The 22,351-nt window shown below is 50.8% G+C and overlaps 1 protein-coding gene across 3 annotated transcripts in view; it reads right to left on the bottom strand.

The window, feature by feature from the left end:
• The window catches only part of SETDB2 (SET domain bifurcated histone lysine methyltransferase 2), a 535,415-nt gene that overhangs the window by 122,982 nt on the left and 390,082 nt on the right, over positions 1-22,351 (bottom strand). For all 3 annotated transcript variants that reach the window (XM_086934967.1, XM_086934968.1, XM_086934969.1), the window contains one exon: positions 6,236-6,335. In XM_086934967.1, the coding sequence (XP_086791093.1) occupies positions 6,236-6,335 (100 nt within the window). The remainder of the gene's footprint in view (positions 1-6,235; positions 6,336-22,351) is intronic.

Here is a 22,351-nt window from a genome sequence, read left to right on the forward strand (position 1 = left end):
TGCTGGCATGGATTGAGAGGAAAGAAAGAGCGAGTAGATGGATAGCCGCCCTAACACTATCTGATGGCACACACACTACATCTCCCGCTGAAATAGTAGAGGAACTCGCTTCTTACTATGAATCAGTATACACAGCACGTTCAGGAATATCAGAAGACGAGTGCACACGCTTCCTGCATGATATTCCCCTCTCCACACTCTCACAGGAAGACGCACAGTCACTAGAAGATGATCTAACGGGGGAGGAGCTGGGGCTGGCCCTGGCGGCCCTGAACACCGGAAAGGCAATGGGGCCTAACGGCCTGCCAATCGAACTATATAAGACGATGTCGTCAACCCTTACCCACCATATGCTCCCCATGTATGCAGACTGCTTGGAGCGGGGCTCCCTCTCGCCGGATCAGAGGTTGGCCACTATTGTCACTATACATAAGCCTGGTAAACCACCTGACCTGCCATCCTCATATCGGCCGATCTCGCTGATGAACGCAGATGCTAAAGTGCTGGCGAAACTCCTGGCTCAGCGTCTGCAACCTCACCTCACAACACTTGTCCACCCCGACCAGTCCGGCTTTATGCCAGGGCGAAACACCTCCCTTAATTTGCGGCGTCTTAATGGAATACTACACCGTATTCCCTCACTCAGGGAGGATGCTGCGATTCTCTCATTAGACGCGACCATGGCATTCGATCTTGTGGATTGGCCGTTCCTCTTTGCGGTGCTCAGGAAAATGGGCTTTGGCCCTAAATTCTGTGGCTGGGTTCGGCTCCTCTACACAGCACCCCTAGCGCAGATCATTGCGAATGGACACACGTCACGAGTGATCACTTTGGGTCGCGGCACCCGACAGGGTTGCCCCCTGTCCCCGCTATTGTTCGCCCTCATTCTAGAGCCGCTGGCGGTGAAAATCCGTATGGATCCACAGATCCGGGGCATCTCGTGGGGAGAGGGCTGGGAAGACCGCATCTCCCTTTATGCTGATGACGTGCTGCTGTATTTAATGTCTCCGACCCCGTCCCTAGCGACACTAATGACCATACTCACGACCTATGGAGAGGTCTCGGGATATACAATTAACTGGGCAAAGTCGCTCTTGTATGTCCTACGGGGTTCACCGCCCATACTACCCCATGGCTGCATCTTACAAACGGTAACCAGAGGGTTTAAATATCTTGGCATTTACGTCACTCCACAGGTCACAGTCTTCATGGAGGAAAACCTACTGAAACCTCTACAGAGGCTAAAGTCGGATGTGAAGCACTGGCGCTCCCTTCCATTGACTTTACTAGGCAGGGCAGCCCTCTTTAAAATGCTCTCGCTTCCTAGACTCCTCTATGTCTTGCAAAACACCCCATTTCCGGTCCCTCTCACTTACCTCAAATCGGTCGATGCAGAGATCACCGCACTCTTATGGGACGGTAAACCGGCCCGCATTGCACAGGCTAAATTGACACGTAGTTGGTACGATGGGGGCATTGCCTTACCGAACATCAAATTATATTACTGGGCAGCACAGCTTATGGTGGTGAATCAGTGGATACATGCCTCGCAACAAGATCCGGCCTACGCTCTGGACAGAACCGTCCTGCCCCCAGGCAACCTTATGAAGGCGCTATACTCTGACAAACGCCGGCACACACTCACGGGCCCAACGGCTCACACAATCAAGATCTGGCACACTGCACAGAGAGCTCTGGGGTGGGAGGGGGTTCTTACACTTGCCACACCACTCTGGGATACCCGCAAACTTGGCACGCTGTCGAATTCGAAAGGTTTCAGGCAGTGGGATCTAATTGGCATCTCGACAATTGGAGACCTATGGATAAGAGGGGAGATTATTTCATTCCCGGCCCTACAAGAGAAGTATGGGATGGGAGTAAATGAACGCTTTCGTTATGCACAAATCAAACATGCCTTGCAGGGAGCCATCCCATCTGGTGCAATACTTCCTGCATCCTCCCCCCTGGAGGATAGACTCCTCACTGACCACCTGGATAAGAAGGCGATCTCCCTTACGTATCGAAAGCTCGTCAATAATCTCCCTGACCCCACGGTGGTCCTGCGCAGTCGGTGGGAGGTGGATCTGGGGGACATAGCGGATGAGGACTGGTTACATGCACTGGCATCACCCAGAGAGACCACCATACCTTCGCGACTGAAACTGGTACAATTAAAAATACTACATAGAGTGTATTATTCACGTACTCTACTACACAAGCTAGGGCGCACCCTGGAACCTACTTGCCTCAGAGGCTGTGGATCCCCGGGGACCTTCTTTCATACCCTATGGGATTGCCCCAACATACAATCATATTGGGAGGAGGTTTTGTTTGAGATATCGGAGGCGACAGGGGTGGTGCTGCAGAATGAACCTAAATGTTGTCTACTGAATATCTGGTCACCAACTGATATGAACAAGGGACTTCAAATCTGGGCGACACTGGGTATGGCCATTGCAAAGCGTAACATTGCTAGGCGATGGGGATCTGGTGTTAAACCCTCATGTACTCGGTGGTGTAACAATATGGATTCTGCAATGGTGGCGGAAAAGGCAGTGTATGTGCGTAGAGGGTGCCCTAAGAAATGGTCAAGAATATGGAAAAATTGGAACGAATATCGAGGGAACTTATGTGACCCCCCAGAGGAACTGCTAGAACCTGATGATGACCTGTAGAGGGGATGATACTATGACTTTGCTCTATCATGGCCTTCAATGTGTTGTGGGACTCGGAGGGGAATTCTCTGGGACTCCATATGCTGAGCAGTGGTCAAGGGAAATGCGATTTAGCGTGTGTGGCTTATACTTCGCCTAGGGAGGGTTCGGGGTTGGAATTCTGAGGTATGTCATGCTGGATGGGAGGAGACACGGAGAGTGCTAATCAAGGCGGGTGGTATGGCTTGTGATAGGAAATGTTCCATAGTATGATAAGTATACTTGGGACCCATTTGCCAATGCTTGTGATGTATAACCCTGTAGGATGTTGACTTTGAATGCTTTAATCCTACTTTTGATGGAGACAAGTTATGGTTGTTTAAAATACAAAACAAGACGGACTAGTTCAGTGAATATTCCTATCCGAATGTATCCAGGTGATGTATTCATAATCAGCAACTTGGCGAGGATGGTCGTAAATACTGTGGTACTATTGTGATACTTGCATATGATGAATAGCGGCCAGCCTCAGGGTTGTGTGCAAGACGCTGTGTACAACTGGAATATTTATTAAACGTCTTAAAAAAAAAAAAAAAAAAAAAATCTGCAACCAACATCAGTTTAGCATAGCGTAAGGCGGGTTGCATTATTCGTTCAATCAGACTAGGCGCAAAGCGTGTGTGGGGGCCCGGTAGATCAGGAACCCCTTTATACAGCAATCTAGAGGGACTGTGATGGAGAAATACCCTGCTTCGCAATCCTCAATCTCAATTGATTTTAAGGTGCCCTGGGTAGATAGCTTATGTATAATGTTGATTCCTCCACCTCTCTTGTGCATTCGATTAACCCTAATAATGCTATAGTGGTGAGGAAGGGCTTCCAGAATATCGGGTGCCGACTCCTCATTTAGTCCGGTCTCTGTAGGAAAAAGCACGTCCGGCTGGCCGTCCCTCGGATAGTCATACATTTCCAATTTATGTTTCTGCAGAGACCGGTTGTTGATCAAGGAGCAATGCAGGGGTTGATCCCCCTCCGTAGTATTCAGTTCGAACACTGACACAAAGGGGCAGTGGTTCCCAGTTCAATGGAGGAATACTATGTTTACACTGCTCCAAAATAGGAGGGCATAAAGCAGTGAGTTGTTCAAAGGAATATCTACAAGCTACCCCCGTCCGGGCAGGGGTCTGGCCCCGGCTGGAGACGGGTTTTGCCTTTAGCGCACCTTCGGCGCGCCCGCTGAGCGAGTCTGCTCAGGTATACACAATTTATGGCCCTCCTCCCCAGACTAGACCGCTGACCTGCCCCACAAGGAAATCGAAAGTGTGGCTCAGACCTTCCCCCTCCTCCGCGCAACAGCACTAACAGCAACGTCGGACCGGGACCGGAAGGCAGAAAGACAGAGCACCAACACCGCAGGTAGGAATCAGCCTACAGAGCCCCCTTCAACTTTGAAATACTGAATTTTGTATAATCACATACTTCAAACATGTTCTGTGAAATATAAACCCTCCCCATGGGCTGGTCTATTGCAAATTCATTAATACTTCTTTGTTTATGTCTTGGTTTAAGACAGGTTGGATAAGTTGCACTGAGTAACACTACTAATGAGCCAACTACAGCAGGTAAACGTATGTATAGACCCGGCTAATTACAGTGAACGATTGGGCATCCAATGTGTTGTTGTTGTAAAGAACAGAGGACAGCTGCTTTGGACAGATGGGAGGTTATGCTGGCAGGCAGCTGCCTCTGGAATTTATGGGAGGGGTTAAAATAGCACCTTGGACAACAAATTATGGGATTATTCTGGAGTATATAATCCTGAAGACTTTATTGAATTCTCGCATTATTGCTCTAAAAACGAATGGGTCATTACTAAAAAAAAAAAACCTGTGAAAATTCAGTGAAGCTTTTCATTTAAACCCAATAGTCTCAGAAAGGTTTCAGGGGAATCAACATTCAAGATATACCTTGAGAGTGAGGCAGACTGTAGAAATGTCAAATTGAGTGAAGAAATGACATTCTGATACTTCTCTGATACTTCTATTTCCTGTTGTGAGAGAAAGGTATTTCAAATCTTGGTCCCAAGGGCCTCAGTGAGGCTCGGGGAAGGGGGCTGCATACTCATCTCCTCCCCTTTCAAATGGTGCTGGGACCAGGGGATGGGGTCCCTGGGGCCATAGTCTGCCCAGGGAGGGGGACTGTGCCCTCCATCCCCAATTATAAAAAGTTTGCCCTGGAGAATGGGGTCCCCGGGCCATCAAAGGAGCTTGGGGAGCAGGGTTGTGTTCCACCCTCCTCTTTGTTGTACACGGCGACCTTTTTTTAAAACATTTCTTTTTTTTGGCATCAAGGTGGAGTACAGGCCCTCTGGGAGTCATCCATAAGAGCTAGGTATCCCTATCCTGCCCCTTTATATCTTTTAAAAAAAAGAATCTCAGGGCAGGGGACCCAGTCCCCAGGTACTGTAATGGCTGCATGGAACATTTTATCTCATGGTGCAGGCAGTCAATCAGAGCACTCGCTCCTGCGAGAGCAAATTAGCCAAGCTCCTTAGATCAATCAGAACACACTATTTCTCTGAATTGGGTTTGAGGGTCTCTCTCGATATTCCCTCAAATCCAACCGTCCAGATATACAAATATATTTGATCCTTGAATTTCTTTAAAACCACTCAACGGATTTACACCAAATTACCAAAAGTACACTTTCTGGACCAAGATGTAGCTTCCTGCCAAATTTGGTGTCATTTAGTTTAGCAGTTTATTCTATATTGCATTCCAAAAAAGTATAAGGAAAATGCATGGGTAATTTGAGTTTTGGGACCCTCCCCCCCTTTTCTCAACACCGCTTGAAAGATCATCCCAAAACATTCTATGAAGAAACTTGTCAAAAAAGGAGCTCTTTAGTGGGAAAGTTTTGTGAAGCAGGTTAAAAAGTCCGGGAAAGGAGAAAAAACAGCAATTGGTTTGTTAACACGGACTCCAGTTCTTATTCCCCATTGGTTAGACGCTAACCAATAATCGGTCAGCACCCCATCATCCCAGAAGAACCCAATACCCATAGTGTATGGACATAGTGGTGAGTGCATACCATGCAGTCCCTTTCATTGCATAATCTGGGCCCATGTTGTCATATTTTCGATACCTCCTGATTTGTTTGGCACTAGGGAAAAAAATATTGACACATTGTGAATAGGGCCACATCATTGTACTCCCTGAATTCTGTCAAGAAGAAAAGTTGAGAAAATGTGTTTAAAAAATGTCAAACAATTCTCTGCAGAAAAAATTAAGTGGAAGAGGCCGTCTCCTGAAGTGGACGAGGTCAAAACTTAAGACAACAATGCAAGACACTGTCACTGAGACTGGCAGAGTGTAAAGGAACAGATAAATGACGTACAAATGCAGGAATCATGAGAAGCAGTAATTATGCTGTCCAAAATAGTGAGTCTATAGTACTGAGGACTTTCTAATTGATAGTTAAGATTACCAATACTGAGTAGAAGAAAACAAAATGAAAGATGACAACAGAGAAGGGCAATGGTATTTCAACATGTATGTATACAAAATGTTATGCCCACCTACATTTGTCTTTAGCTGCCACTTTGGTTAGTTTAGCTTTTGAATGCTTGATTGGATAACTTTCCTCTTCTGAGCTAATAACATTCTTTGATGCGGCTGCTCTCTGAAACATGAAAATACACAGAAAAGGAATAACTATGTAAGTTTATCATATAAATTCACAACATCTTCAACCACACACATATGCACCACCATCGAGCAGAAAGATTCATAAACAGAGCAGAACCAATGCAAAGTGCAAGAACAAGCTCTGGTCAGGGTCAACAGAAGTACCACTCACTGTACAACAAATACATTTGAGTTAATCTATTTTTATTTCACAAGTCTGACCATCAGAGTTCTGCAACATGCCAGTAAAGTAAGTTTTTTTAAAACTTATTTCACAGTGCTCCGTCAACAGTACATGAGGGCACAACAGGGACCGCAGTTCAGCATTTACCTTTTGAAAAAAGGCTTCTGTAATTGGAAAGAGAGTATTCTGCAAAATATATAGTAGTTGTGGTAGTGTCATCATTTTAAATATGGTAGCACAGCCCATTAATGAGAGTGGAAGTGTCCGCCAGTGTTGGCGATCCCAACTGATTCTGTCCAATTAAATGGACAGGCTTTGCACATAGAAGATCTGACCCTCCTGGTCACATACACCACCGGGTATTTAAACTAGGGGTGGGCGGAATTTGCGTAATCGCGTTACTCAAATCTCCGCGAACACGCAGAAATTCTGCGAACACGCGGAATTGCTTATTTGCGATGCTTTTTTACTGTTCGCAATTGCGGTTTGCGTGCTCGGGGGAAAATATCTAGCGAACACGCATTTTGAGAACGCGAACAAGCAAAAAATTTTGCGAAGTCGCAGAATGCAGAATTTTGGGCAATTTTGCGTTCCCCGCGGAACGTGAAATTACCCAAATTCCGCGAGCGGAACGGAATTTTCTGCCCAGGCCTAATTTGAACACAGTCATCTCAATTGGGACTTTGCATCTAGACGTCAAGCAAGGTATTCCTCCACCAGTGGGAACAGCAGGGACTTGTCCCAGTTTATAGGATATCCAGAACAATTCCCAAATATGCGGAAGCTCTGCAAGATTCTATCAATGGATTGCATCAAACTTGTGACGTATAACAGAAAATCGTCCGCATATAGTAGGATGTGTTCATTTCACTCCTCACCCACAGGTATACCCCATATTAGGGAATCTTGATGTACCCAGACCGCCAATGGTACAAGGGCCAAGGTAAAGAGCATAGGGGACAATGGGTACCCCTTCCCGTCCCTTTCCAAATGGGGAACACCGGGGCAACGTGCCATTAACTCGCACTCAAGCCAATGGCTGGGCATATAGGAGTTCAACCCATCCAACTAATTTAGGCCCAAGTCCAAGACGTTTTAGGAAAGCAAAGCGATAGGACCGTTCCATGCTATCAAATGCCATTTTTGCATCTAGGGACAGAAGGGCCGCCGGGCCAGTGAAAGCAGACTCTGTTACATTTAGAATCCAAAACAACCTCTGCAGATTCAGTCTAGTCCCTTTATGAGGCATAAATCCGTACTGATCCTGATGAATATGTGAGGTGATCACTTTACGTAAGTGCAGGTATAATGCCTTGGCAAAAACTTTGGCCTCGCAGTTAAGCAGTGAAATGGATTTTGGATGACCCACAATCTGTTGGAGGCTTATCCTCTTAGGGAAGCACCACGATCACTGCCGTTCTTTGATCTACGGATAGGGTGCCATCTGTCCTGGCCCCTTGGAATGTATTCAAAAGTTGTTCTGCTATTTTATCTAACATACATTTAAATAATTCAACAGGCAGGCCACTCTGCCCCACCACTTTACCAGAATGTAGGGCGCACGCCGCATTGTTGCCAGCTGCGCTTATTTCTTCTACCGTCAAGTCAACTTCTAACATTTCTTTGTCTCCCGCAGACAACTGGGAGAGGGCTACATCCCTTAAAAAATCCAAACAAGGAGGCGTGGCCAAGATGGCGTCGGAGTAGGACGCTTCTCAGAGCCTCTCCGACGCCGCATCGAAATAGCATCGAATAGCGGGGTCCCGGGAGTGCTGCCCGGCGCCATTTGGAAGGTGGAGGCTGGCGGAGTGATCCGGTGTCACCAGCGGGGCGGTTTGGAGCCTGCGGTGCTCTCTAGAGCGGAGCCGAGTTGCGGCCTGTAAAGCAGCGACCTCGCGTACTAAGGGGTCCGGCCTCGGGCTGAGCGGTGCCTGGCCCTTCAAGGGCCCGACCAGTGCTGGCGACCCCGGCCCGGCCCTGACGGGAGCGGAGACGCGCCCTGCCTGCGGAGACGCCGTGCACAGGTGCGGTACGGAGGGAAGAATCGGAGACACCGGCAGTGAGAGGCCGTGGACAGGCGGGCCGAGTCCCGGCGGAGGCGGACCGGCTGGGAGCGAGATCGGCTGCTTCCGCCACCGAGGCACGACGGAGGTGAGCCGGAGCGACTGTGGGGAGAGCGGAGCCGGCGGAGGGGGGCGGAGGGTCGCTACTTCAGCGGAGCTGGCCTGGAGGTAGATCAGGAGCGGCGTCTTGGCCTGAATGGGCGGTGGCCTGGCCGGCGGCGCCGGGGGTGCTCTCTCGGCCTACCTGCATTCTGCAACCGAGGTTGGTTCCCCTTGAGTGACGCTGGGACTTGATCGGGGGAGCTCATAGAACGGTCCGAGCGAACAGGACGCTTTGCTGCCTGACCACGAGGTGGGCGGACTCGGCGGGCACGCCAGCGGCGCCATTTTGAAGAGTCCTTGGATGGCGCTGGGAGGCTCGGCCCTGCATTTCCTCTGGCAATGACTGCTGGCTAGGGGGCACCCAACGCAGACTTCACACGCCTCCAGCTGGATGAGCATTGAGACCACGGTGGTGGCTCTCTCGTCCCTTCTCTGCATCTTGGCCTGAAGTGGGTGCTGGTCATTTGCTACTCTGTGCTGGACAGTGGCCGCCCTGAGTGGGTTGCAGCCGGACCGCTGAGGGGGCCAGCAGGGTAACGCTATCGCCCTGTCAACGAGCTCAATACCCCGGTTAAGCCCTACATTGGTGTTTTTACCCGCCATACACGGCGGTGATAGCTCGACATGACCTCCTCGCTACGTAGGGGAAAGATGGTGAAGGATGGTGCCCCTAAATCGTCGCAGCAGCCGGCCTCGCCTGGCGCCAGTGGCTCTTCGAGGCAATCGGACGATGATGCCCCTGCTACTAAAGCGTTCATGACTGAACTCTTTGCCTCCATTAAAGATGATATCTCCGAACTTCGCTCGCAGCTGGCATCGGATCTCCGGGAGGTGAGGAGAGATGTCGATGGGATTGGTGAGCGGGTGGCGACGCTTGAAGACCACGATTTGAGCATGGCAAATGATGTACACCAGCTCCAACAGGACATCATCCGCCTCACGGAGCAGAATCTGGACCTGCAAACCCACGCGGAGGACTTGGAGAACCGCTCCAGGAGAAATAACATTCGTATCAAAGCAGTGCCGTGGGACGGTGAGGCTGGGGACCTACGTGGATACGTGCAGGCCCTGTTTGTGCAGATCCTGGAGGATGAAGAGGTGCAGGACATAAAGATGGACAGAGTGCACAGGGTGGGATTGCCCAGAAGGGGTGGGGGCCCGCCCCCAGATATCCTCGTCTGTGTGCATGACTTTCAGCTGAAGGAGCGCATTTTGAGAAAGGCTAGAACCATCTCCTCACTGCAATTTAGAGGCCACCGCCCGCAGCTCTACCAAGATTTGGCGGCATCGACGCTACGGAAGCGGAGGGACTTCCGTCCGGTTACCGCCTTCCTCCGGGACCGCAATATCTCCTACTCTTGGGGGCATCCCTTCCGAATTATATTTCGTTGGCAGAATAGGTTGGTGCAGATCAATACCCTGCGAGCAGCGAAAGATCTTCTGGGCATCGAGGAGGAGGCCCCCTCTCAGGAGGCCCATAGCTCGCCGTCGAGGAGGCGGCATAGATCTTCATCCTGGCATAGAGTGGGCCCATCACCTGATCGGCGACGGCCGGACCCCACGGCTAGTGTGCAAGAAAGGGGGGCCGCAGTGGCTTCGGTGGCCTCAGCCACTAGGCGGACTCTCAGACAAGCTCTGGGGCAGCATGACCCCGGTACTGGAGTATGGCGTCGGAGGGGCTCTGGGCCTGAGGTTCTCGGGGTTTGATTGTACTTTTGGAGGAGACACCCCGGAACATGGCCCTGGGGGTCGCTAGGTCGATACCCCTGCCCCGATTCCAGTCCGGCGGGGACCTTTCGAACATTGGCCTGCTGGAACTGAGGACATCTCGGTTCAGGTTCAGTTACTTGAGTTCTGTTCTGCTGTTTTTTTGTTTCTGGGGAGGGGGTGAGGGGGGGTCTTGGGACAAGGGGGCGACAGGGGGAGGTTGGGACTCAGGGGGGTTGTGGGGGGGTGGATGGTGGCGACCGATGGAGGTGTGTGTGAGACTTTGCCAATTGAGGAGGTGCTTAACTCTGGGTTCTGCTCTTGGTACTCTGCTTTCGAATGGTGTTCTTGTGTTGCGCTTTGCGGTGATGTGCACGCGGGTGGTGCGGGGGGGGGGGGTGGCATTGGGTGGCTGGGGGCGGGATGGGAGCGGCCCTGGAGACTCAAAAGGGATTCCAGGGAGGGTGGTGAGACGGTCCCGGTCTAAACTGCATTTCACAGGGCGCAGGGGAGGGTTCTTGATCAGTCATAACTATTAGTGTGGGCTCATGGAATGTGAAGGGGCTGAACTCCCCACAGAAACGGCAGAAATTGTGGAAGTACTTGTCGGACCACCACCTTGATGTGGTTGGTCTTCAGGAGACTCACCTGGCCAGGAAAGATGAGCTCAGGCTTCGACACCGTCACTTCCCTCTTATCTATAGGGCACCTGCCTCTACTAAGCACAGGGGGGTTGCAATTCTATTCAGAGCGTCCCTCCACTTCCAAGCGGTGGGGGTGAGTGGGGATAAGGAGGGGCGATGGCTGATGGTGAAGGGGTCGCTGTATGGTCGCTTGTGCACTTTTGTGGTGGTGCATGTGCCCAATGCTACACAGAATGGCTTTCTACAAACACTGTTGGGGAAGGTGGGGGAGTTTGTGGAGGGCCAGCTGTTCCTATTGGGGGACTTCAATATGGTGTGGGACAAGGACCTGGACAGCTCGTGCACACGAAGAACGGGGGCTGGGGTCTTTTCCACTGAGACGCAGCGGCAAGTTGGGGACCTGGGACTGATTGATAGTTGCCGTTTTCTTTACCCCCAGTCTAGAAACTATACCTTCTTCTCACCTGTTCATCTGTCTTACTCTCAAATTGATCACATCTTTGTGAGCCAGGCACTGCGGGGGGACATCCGAGTCTCCAGCATCTTTCCGCTTTCTGTGTCGGACCATAGCCTGATCGTTCTGGGGTTACAGTGGTCGATGGGGGGTGACGGGTGGAAGAAATGGTATTTCCCCGCTGCACTGGTGCGGGATGATGCCTCTTGCAAGAAACTGAGGAAGGCCATTCGGGACTTTATGGAACTTAATCCGCCTTCAGACACCTCGGTGTATACCACTTGGGATGCCTGTAAGGCTTCTCTGCGGGGTACCTGTCTGAGCCTTAATGCTAACCTTAATAAACAGAGGAGGAAGGAACGGGAGGGCCTAGAGGCTGAATTGGCTGTGTTAGAACAGGCACATAAAGCTAGCCCGTCCTGAGTGACCCTGAGACATTTAACTGCTGTTCGAGGGAAATCCGGGCCCACTATAATAACAGGGCTGAATTCACTCTCCTGCGCCTGCGGAGGACCTCCTACTCGCAGGGGAACAAGGTTGGGAGGCACTTAGCGAGACAACTCCGAGATAAACGGGAGCGTGAGTACATTGGGGGCATTAGGGATAAGACGGGGAAAGAACAACATCGGGATGCGGACAAGGCTGCTGTCTTTGGCCGCTTCTATGCTGATCTGTACAGAGGAGAGGACCTGGATAGGGACGCTCAGTCCGCTTTCCTAACTGGTCTCCCTATACCTCAAGTATCCAGGGAGTGGAATGACCTTCTCTCGGCCCCCATCTCCAGGGACGAGGTGCTGGACGCTATAAAAGCTCTAAAACCCCACAAAGCTCCCGGGCCTGACGGATATACGGCTTCGTTTTACAAGTCTTTTGCGGGAGAACTCTGTGATTATTTAGTCTCTCTCTTCAATGCAATGGCTACTGAGGGGAAGACCTCGGGAACGATGGCCGAGGCTATGATCACCATTCTCCCCAAACCGGGGAAGGATCCCGCCCAGTGCTCCTCGTATCGCCCCATAGCACTCCTCAACCTTGATGCCAAACTGTACTCCTCGATTCTTGCAAAGCGGCTTCAAGATTTGATGCCTGCTATTATCCATCCCGACCAATCTGGGTTCATTAAAGGGCGGCAAACCCATGATAATCTACGACGGGTGATGCACCTGATCGAGAAAGCCAACAGGTTCCGCATACCGGCTGTATTGGTGGGTCTTGATGCGGAGAAAGCTTTCGACTGTGTCGACTGGGGGTTTCTAAAGCTAACGCTGGAGGCCTTTGGGTTCTCTCCTCAATTCGTGACGATGATCGGGGCCAATTATGACCAGCCTACATCTAGGGTATTGGTCAATGGACATAGGTCCGCCTGCTTTCCCCACTCTTGGGGCACACGGCAAGGTTGCCCCCTTTCCCCGCTCCTATTTGCTCTTAGTATAGAACCACTAGCACTTGCCATTAGGGAAAGGGAACAGATCACCGGCCTTCCCTTCTCTGGCGAACAACATAAGATCTCTTTGTTTGCGGATGACGTACTTCTGTCGATCGGGGACCCGGCCCACTCGCTGCCCCATGTTCACGCGGTCCTATCGGACTTCGAAGAGGTGGCGGGATTTAAGGTTAACCTGGATAAGTCGTACATTCTGAATTTGACTCTTTCTCCCACTGAAGTGGAGCGGATACGCATGCTCACGCCCCTCTCGTGGTCCTCTTCCTCTTTGCTGTATCTCGGTGTTAGATTAACCGCCACTTTGGGCGGGCTGTTTGCGGCTAACTTCCCCCCTGCTCTGGCGGCGGTCCGTGGGGAGCTGGAAAAGTGGAAGCCGAAATTCATTTCCTGGATGGGCCGGATCCATGCAATTAAGATGGTACTGCTACCCAAATTCTTATACCTCTTGCAGGCTCTGCCCATACCGGTAGAGTTGGATTTTTTCCGCCGCCTGAAAACCCTGATGCTGAAATTTGTGTGGCAGGGAGGCCGAGCGCGGCTCCCGTTTGCTGTCCTTCGAAAGCCACGGGGGGAGGGGGGGTTGGGTTCCCGGACATGCAGTTATACTATAAAGCAGCACAATTGAGGGTGCTGGTCGAATGGTCACAGCAGCTATCGGAGAAACATTGGCTACATATGGAGCGAAGTGTGGCTGGGAGGTCCATTTGGGATTTGGCCTGGAAGCCTAAGGCTGATCGGCCTAAGAATGCGTATATATGCACCCCCACTAGCACAGTCCTGAAAGTCTGGGACACAGTCAGCTGCGATGAACGCTGGACCACCTTCCCATCACCATTTACCCCTATTCATTTGAATCCGTCCTTCCCACCGGCTTTATGTGATGGCTCATTCGAACTTTGGAGAGAGGGCGGCTGCAGAGCGCTAACCCACTTGTTTTATGGGACATCTCCCCTTACCTTCCAGAACTGCATGAGGGACTATGGTGTCCCGCCCACTGAACGGTTCCATCATACTCAGCTTCTGCACTGGGCCACTTCGCCGGGTACACGAGATGCGGCCACGAGATCATTAACGTCCTTCGAGGCGTTTATCCTTCGCACTTCTTGTATGAAGGGGACGATCTCCTTCATATATAGATTGTTATTGGACACCGTCATATTCCCTCGTCCCCGGTACATGGAGCATTGGGAGTCCTGCCTTGGTAGGGACATATCGAACGGCGAATGGGCAGGGTTATGGCGGGATATCAAGGCGCATAACCATTCGATGGATCTCAGGGAGGCACATCTGAAACTAATGTATGACTGGTACCTCTACCCATCCAAGTTGCATCGTATATTCCCATCGTCCTCAGACAGGTGCTGGCGGGGTTGCGGCTCATTGGGAGACTTCCGCCATATTTGGTGGGATTGTCCCACCATTAAGCCCTTTTGGTCGGAGATCCTTTCCCATATCAAGGAGGTGATAGGTTATCCGATCCCGGAGTCCATGGATTATGTCCTGCTGGGACTCCGTGATCCGATGTTGGAACACCAAACTAGAGCTGACAAACGTACTATTTGGCTGTGCCTGGGTGCTGCTAAAATGACAGTGGCAGCTGCTTGGAAGAAACCGAGCGCACCAGCGATCTCGCTGTGGCATGCGCGGCTGTGGCGTCTGCTAAGTATGGAAAGATTGTCTGATATATTTTTGGGTAACTTTAAGAATTTCATGTTTCAGTGGGGTCCTTTAGTTCGATTTCTCTCTAGGGGGCTACCGTCAGCAGTCTGTCCCTCGGCACTACGTGCACTCCACCTGTTTCAATTTTAAGCTGCGGGGTGCCTGGACTTGGATGTGATTGTGAGCTTGGTCGCCACCACGGGGGGTGGGGTGGGGGGGGTGGGGTGAGGGTAGGGGGGGGCTCTGTTGGGGGTTGTTGGTTTCTTTGGTTACGACACTGCCTGGCGGCTGGGAGCGGACTATGGAGGGCTCCAGAGCGGCTATTCCCCGAGCTGGCTGTGCGGACTACTGGACTACCGATTGAGTAGCGAATTAACAGCCGGGGTGCTCAGGACTCAGACCCGATTGTATCACTGTTTCTAATAGACATCGACTTTGAACCGGCTTTACAGGTCCTCTATGTTGTGCTCCCATAGTCCATTGTGATGGTATCCTCTGAATCCCTTGTGTGGGAAAAATTGCTATCTGGCACCAGTGTCTTTTTCTTTGTTTTTGCTTTCTATTTCTAAAACTCAATAAATATACCTTTGAAAAAAAAAAAATCCAAACAATCTGTCTCTGCTATCTCGGATGTGTATGTTTATAGTGTCTCATCATAAGTTGCGAACGCCTCAGCCACCTCATTTTCAGTGGTGTGTCACTTCACGTCCCCATCCACTATCTCTGGGACCCATCTACTACTCGCATCTCTTTTATCGAGCCACGCCAGCAGTTTATTGGCCTCCTTATCACCCCCACCTGGGCTTGGGCTTGGCCCCTGATCACCATTTTAAACGCCTCCCACAGTGTTAACAGCGAGCTCACTGACCCCAGGTTTTACATAAAAAATAACTCTGTCCGTTCCCTCATACTTAGTTTAAATTTCTTATCCTTAAGGAACCACGGGTCCATCTTAGTGGGTAAAACATAATCTCTCACCGGACCTTCTAGTATTGCCTCAACTGGGGAGTGATAGGATACTCCCTGTACTACAAGTAAGGCCTTCTTAAAATCACCCAGGCAGTGAGTCTGTGTGACCAGCTAGTCAAACGGGTGAGGCTCACATAAGCCTTTGACGTGGGTGAATTGTTAGAATTCAGGGTGTTGATAAAGCAATATATCACTCAAACCCATCGCCAGCAAAAAGTCCAGTAGAGGGCCCAAACCCTCCCAGAAGAGATCCCTTCCTAAAATCTAATTCAATGGGACCACGTCATCCATGTCACCTCCTAAAATCAGTCTACCCTCGGAGAGCTCCAGAAGCAGCAAGCCCAACAGATCAAATGTAGGGGCCTGTAGCTGGGGTGAAACATAAACCGAGCAGAGATTAATAGTCTGCCCATCCCATTGGCCACTCACCGCCACAAATCGACCCAGAGGATCACTCTATATTTTCGTTTGGGTAAAAGGCAGCGCGCTCTTACACAGTACTCCCACACCCCAGGACCCTGTAGTGTAACCTGCATGTGCTACCAATGTGTATCCCAATCTGTCAAGTGCTTTACAATGATTCCCCATCAAGTTTGTTTCTTGCAATAAGATAACATCCGGGGCATGCCTCTTAATGAATTGTAAAACCACTCTTCTCTTTATCATTGAGGCCATTGACATTCCAAGACCATACTTTTAACAGTTGTGCTGGAGTCCCAGACATAAGTAACAAATGGCAGATTCTCCCCGTCGGATCCTCCCAGAGTAGACAGTGAGTCACTGCCTCCCCTTGTATCTATCCTTCTGTGAGACATTGGCTCCACTCACACCATAACTGAGCACGTACATTCCAAAATGTGACACTGTAATAAGAACTCAACTTTCCCCAAATATAACACTCTTCTACCCTGCTAGATGGGTCCTGCATTCCTCAATTCCCCAACCGGCAGAGCGTCTGTCGCCCTGAGAATAACGTTCACTAAAAATAAGAGGGGTTGTCTCAGCTTCGCCGCGGCAACCTGCAAAGAAAAATATACATGGCATATACCCGTTTTACGAATCTATACTGGAATTACAAGATGCCCTTGAGTCAATTAGTGTCTTTTGAGGTGTACCAGGAGTCTTTACATGCATCTGTATGCAGAGGCGGCTAGCATGTAAAGAGGGTAGAGGGGCAGGAGGAAACAAAGTAAGTTAACAAATAAAAAAAATATACACTTCCCTTCGATCCTGACGTGACGTCCTCCTCGTTCGGGTCCAGGAAGGCAAGCAGGATACAAAGCAGAGGGACCAGGAAGCTTCAGTAACCCTCTCTCGCAGCTCACGATGGCACTGGAGCCCAATGCGGTCTCGAGCCCAATGCGGTCTCTAACCCAGCTGTCTTAAGACAGCTGGGATAGAGTGGTTTACACTACGCATGTCTAGCTGGCCGTCGCCAAAAAAGACATGCTTTGTTTAAACCTAAGTGCCCTGCCTATCACTGCTTTCTCCTGTTGCCCGACTAGCAGCAGCAGAAACTAGAAAGCCCCTCCCCCCGCCCTCCATCCTGACACTCGGCTCAGGATGGGGTATAAAAACTAAAATAATGATAAATGAAGTTCTGGAAAGGAGGGGCTGAGGAGCGAGTGAAGAGCTCCCTGGCTGCAGCACCGCTGGTCGCCCTACCGGGGTGAAGGCTGCCGCTGCTGACCCAGCGCTACCAGCGCTACCAAACACAGGGACTACATCCCCCACCCTGCTTTGCGGCGGAAGCCGCCCACGCAACTTCCGCGCCCGGAGGCGCTACAACAGGGAGGCAAGACCCGGCGGAGTGGGGACGCTCGTTCTGGAAAGGAGGGGCTGAGGAGCAAGTGAAGAGCTCCCTGGCTGCAGCACCGCTGGTCGCCCTACCGGGGTGAAGGCTGCCGCTGCTGACCCAGCGCTACCAGTGCTACCAAACACAGGGACTACATCCCCCACCCTGCTTTGCGGCGGAAGCCGCCCACGCAACTTCCGCGCCCGGAGGCGCTACAACAGGGAGGCAAGACCCGGCGGAGTGGGGACGCTCGTTCTGGAAAGGAGGGGCTGAGGAGCGAGTGAAGAGCTCCCTGGCTGCAGCACCGCTGGTCGCCCTACCGGGGTGAAGGCTGCCGCTGCCGACCCAGCGCTACCAGCGCTAGCAAACACAGGGACTACATCCCCCACCCTGCTTTGCGGCGGAAGCCGCCCACGCAACTTCCGCGCCCGGAGGCGCTACAACAGGGAGGCAAGACCCGGCGGAGTGGGGACGCTCGTTCTGGAAAGGAGGGGCTGAGGAGCGAGTGAAGAGCTCCCTGGCTGCAGCACCGCTGGTCGCCCTACCGGGGTGAAGGCTGGCGCTGCCGCTGCTGACCCAGCGCTACCAGCGCTACCAAACACAGGGACTACATCCCCCACCCTGCTTTGCGGCAGAAGCCGCCCACGCAACTTCCGTGCCCGGAGGCGCTACAACAGGGAGGCAAGACCCCGCGTCGCGGGATCGCGCGCGGGACGCGCCGGGAGAAGCCTGGGACAAGGGCGGGGCCATCTGCGGCCATCAGAGGCCAGAGGAGGACGGGCCGGGCCACCCCCCCGTGGCCGTGCACCAGAGGGAGGTAAAATAACTTGTTTTGGAAACATCCCTTGTCCGTTGCTACTTAGATCATGACACGCAAGGGGGCCGAAATAACTCCACACAGACAAGGGACCTGGCTAAGGGGACGTTGGTCCACTATTTCACCAAAACAACACCACTGAAAGTCCAAAAAACAGTAACGACAGAACGAAGACAACTGTCAATAGACTGTACCAGAAGTGACTCCTCTCCGCCACAGTTAATTGCCGCCCCACAAAGCTTATCTCTGTTAGAGGAACTTAATAGCTTATGTAACACCAAGTATGTTGCTGTCGAGACCACCGCTGAGCAAATTAGTGCTTCTACCCGTCCCATAATCATTACAAGTACCCATTCCTGCATATTATCTCCATCACATGGAAATCTCCTGGGTACGCCAATCTCTTCACCTGCTATAGATAACATTAACCCCATATTGTCCCTCCCGGATCTTTCACCATTGCTTATTACCCTTTCCCCAGAAACATGTAAGGATCCCGCGAAACTCTTAGTCCCTGTATCCCTTACCTCACCAACCCTCTTGGCTCAGATGCAAACCATGATCAACTCTTTGATACATCCCCTGATAGAAAGAATGAATAATCTCGGGGAGAGGATCATGGCAATTGAGGAAATGACTAAGACAAATTCACTACTTCTAAAAACTACGGTCGGCTCTAATCACTCACAGTCTCTTCGAATAACTCCTCAAAGTAACCTCAACCAACTCCGACCAGTAGCATCGCATTCGTTAATTCCAACTATCCAGAATGTGTCCGCAAAACGTACAATACCACATAGTTGTTCACGTGAAATGGGGCTGAATAAAGTAACTAAACCATCCAAAAGATCACTCCCCCATCCAGTGAATATTCCACAAAAATCTAACCACACACAACTACCACCGGAGGCTGCCCCGTTTGTGTGCGTCCTTTCTGGAGTCCCAGTACTTACTAATGGAAAAACAGAAAGTCAACAAGAACTAACAAATAAGACACTGTTTTGGTTAGCAAAGAATAGACCCCTGCCTCCTGATATCGACGGTAGAATACTAGGTGTTAGAAGGGTGGGTTGGCTGGGCCCGCTTCGAAAAGAGAGACCTGGCGACCTGGTGTTAATAAAGTTTAGAAACAGTAATGTTGTCCCATACCTCCAGACCTGGCAACCACAGATAGGAGATGGGCCTATACACACCTGGGGACTATCTGACTTTTATCCCAGAGAAGCTTTTCTCCCCTATACAACTTTTTTTTTTTTTTTTTTGAAAACCTTTATTATACCTTCACAGTTTTACACAGCTTGTCGCCTACAACCCGAATGGGCCGGCCGCTATTCAAGGTGTCAAAGGAGAACGTTCTTTACAATACAATTGTGCTGGTAATTGCCAAAGTCATGAAGGTAAAGATCGGTAAGCGAGTGGTGAAGGTTAAATACAAATGGTCCATGCTTGATGAATGAGGTTTTCATTTTCTGTTTTTTACCTAAAGAAAAGAACATTCAAAACTCCTGGAAGTCACAGTACGATCAAGGAGTATGCTTATTGCCAGTTAGACATGAGTTTATTCCTGAGTTGAAACCAACCTCATGCACGCCCACAAGGCAAGTTAGGGTGTGAGCGAACCATCTCTACCCCCCCATCCCCCCCTGAAGTACCCCCCACACTAATCAGCCCTCCTCATTCCAACCCGTCGTCCTCATCCGAGTCTAATGGGTCGTCCTCAGGTAGTGGATCGCAGATGTCGCCCCGGTAGGCGTTCCATGGGGACCACACCTTGTTCCATTTGGCCGGACAGGCCCTGTTCAAGTAAACCGCCCTTTCTGTAATCATGGCCCTGTCCATATTTATGCACCACTGTGAGGCCGTCGGGGGGTCCGCCACCCCCCAGCGCTGCGCGATGTCTCGCTTAGCCACCATCATCCCCAATGTTACCCAGAGGCGGCCATGCCGGGACAAGTCAGTTGGCTCCCACACGTTGAGGAGGCATCGTCGCGGCTCCGGCAACACCGAGACCCCCAGCACCTGTGACAATGTGCGCATGACCCGACGCCAATAGGTGTGAATAACTGAACAATCCCAGAATGTGTGAAAGAGTGTGCCCTCCTCCCCGCAGCCTCGCAAGCAGAAGGGGTCAGGGGACCGTTGTATGCGGTGAAGCAGAGTCCTGGTGTAATATGTTCTGTGTAGAACTTTAAGTTGGATGAGCCTCATTCTGGCCGATATGCCCGCTTCCTTAGGGGAAGCCAGTGCCTCGTTCCATTCATGTTCATCTAGCTCGCCCACTTCCTGCTCCCATTTCTCCTTAAGAGACACTAGTGGGTCCCTATACAACTTTAAAGAAGAGAGACACTTTTGGTTGGGCGAAATGATGCCAGGGCGAGGGGCACTAACATCCAGACTTGACCTAATATACTCCGCAATGATCTATTTGGTACATGTTTTCTTTTAAAGACTTTTATGCCATAATATTACATGTTGTAAAATGAGATGAAATGTTGATTATATATTGCAATGTGCTTTTATGATTTTATACTTCAAAATCGAATAAAGCTAATGAAACGAAACGAAACGAAGTTTACTACCATTTTATTTGTCTATATTTGAGGGAAATTTGGTTAGTTGGACAACACTCCTCCACCTTCACAGAGAAGCCGCCCTGGTCTCTGCGTAGATACATCCTCCTTACAATTCTAGCCAAGTCTATTGCCCTGTTCCGGTGCCTAGCCCATGCCCTATATGATCTACCTTCAGGACAGGCTTATGTATAGAGTAGCTCAATACCTCATCACCTCGTGACACTGTCTCTGAAGTATCCCCCTCATTTTGCCTCTCCTGTGGCTCCTCCACCGCCTTGTCTCAGTCTGGCCCTCCGCCGCCCCACCGGGGTCCAGTCCATCCGTTTTGGCCAGCCATACGCCATCCATCCAGCCATTCCAAGGCTTCCTCCGGGTATGTGAAGTGCCATGTTATGCCCTTCGCTATCACTCGAAGCTCTGCTGGGGACAGCATCATGTGTTTGAAATCATGTTCTTTGAGTTCTCTCTTTACTGCTTCAGAGCTACGTCGCTGGCGCTGGATCTGTAGGGTAAAGTTGGGGAAGAAGCGAATCAGGGCATTTTCATAATGGAGATCTCCCTTTGCCCTTGCTGCTTGAAGAATTGCATCCTTGTCACAATATTTAAAGATCTTGCCAATTTCCTTTCACCAGAGAACAATTTGGACAATCTTTTAGTTCACAGAGTGTTCGGTATACAGTCCTCCAGGAAGGGCTCTACACTGGGACTATCCACTCCCTCTGGCTACCCCCACAGCCCTGATATTATTTCTTCTTGGTATTCGAGATTTGTTGCCATAGTTGTGGCCTGCTGCTTTAAGGACTGAACTTGTGTCTGTAAATGCTTTGTTGTGGACTGAAATTGGACTATCTGGACCTTAGTCATTGTTACCGAGTTTTTGAAAGTCTGCCCATATCAGATTGACCTCTATTGTCATTGGGTCTATTTTGGGCTCTAGAGTGCCCTTCACATATTTTATCACCGCCATTATTGCCTATAACGAGCGTTCTTCAGCTGTGCCTCCCTCTGTTGCTATAGAAGCTTTCGGGACCGCATAGTTGGCCATTTTATATTCTTCTGGGGAGCCCCAAGTCCCATTTGGCTTCACCATCCTGATGGGGCACAACTTTCTGAACTTTTTCCGTGGACACTTCTTCCTACTCAGGCCTGGTGAATTTCTGCCTAACGCTTGTTTCTAACCCCGCCGGGCGTCTCACAGACTCTGAAATTCACCAACGCAACCCAGGCCCGGGCTCAGCCACACAACATACCTCACTTTTGTGTTAGGGCCCGAGGTCTACCTGCTCTTCGGTGAACTCTGGGCCTGTGGTAGTACTAGGCCCTAATTCCGCCGGGCCGTGGCATCACATTCTCATGGGGAGCCCCAAGACCCGACAGTAGGAAGATGCTGCAAGTGTGACAATCACCACAGAATTGAATTTAGCCAAACCACAAATCTCACCTCTGCGTCAGGTCCCAAGGTCTGCCAGCCCTCGGAACACTCCGGACCTATGGTCTTACTAGGCCCTTATTCCTCCAGGCCAAGGCGCCATAGTCTCACGCGGCCCTCAGCGCGCCAGCAAGAGGCCTCAGGTGCGATAATCACCTCGATACCCAGCCT

The sequence above is a fragment of the Lissotriton vulgaris genome, chromosome 8 (assembly GCF_964263255.1).
Source record: "Lissotriton vulgaris chromosome 8, aLisVul1.2, whole genome shotgun sequence".
Lineage (NCBI taxonomy): Eukaryota > Metazoa > Chordata > Amphibia > Caudata > Salamandridae > Lissotriton > Lissotriton vulgaris.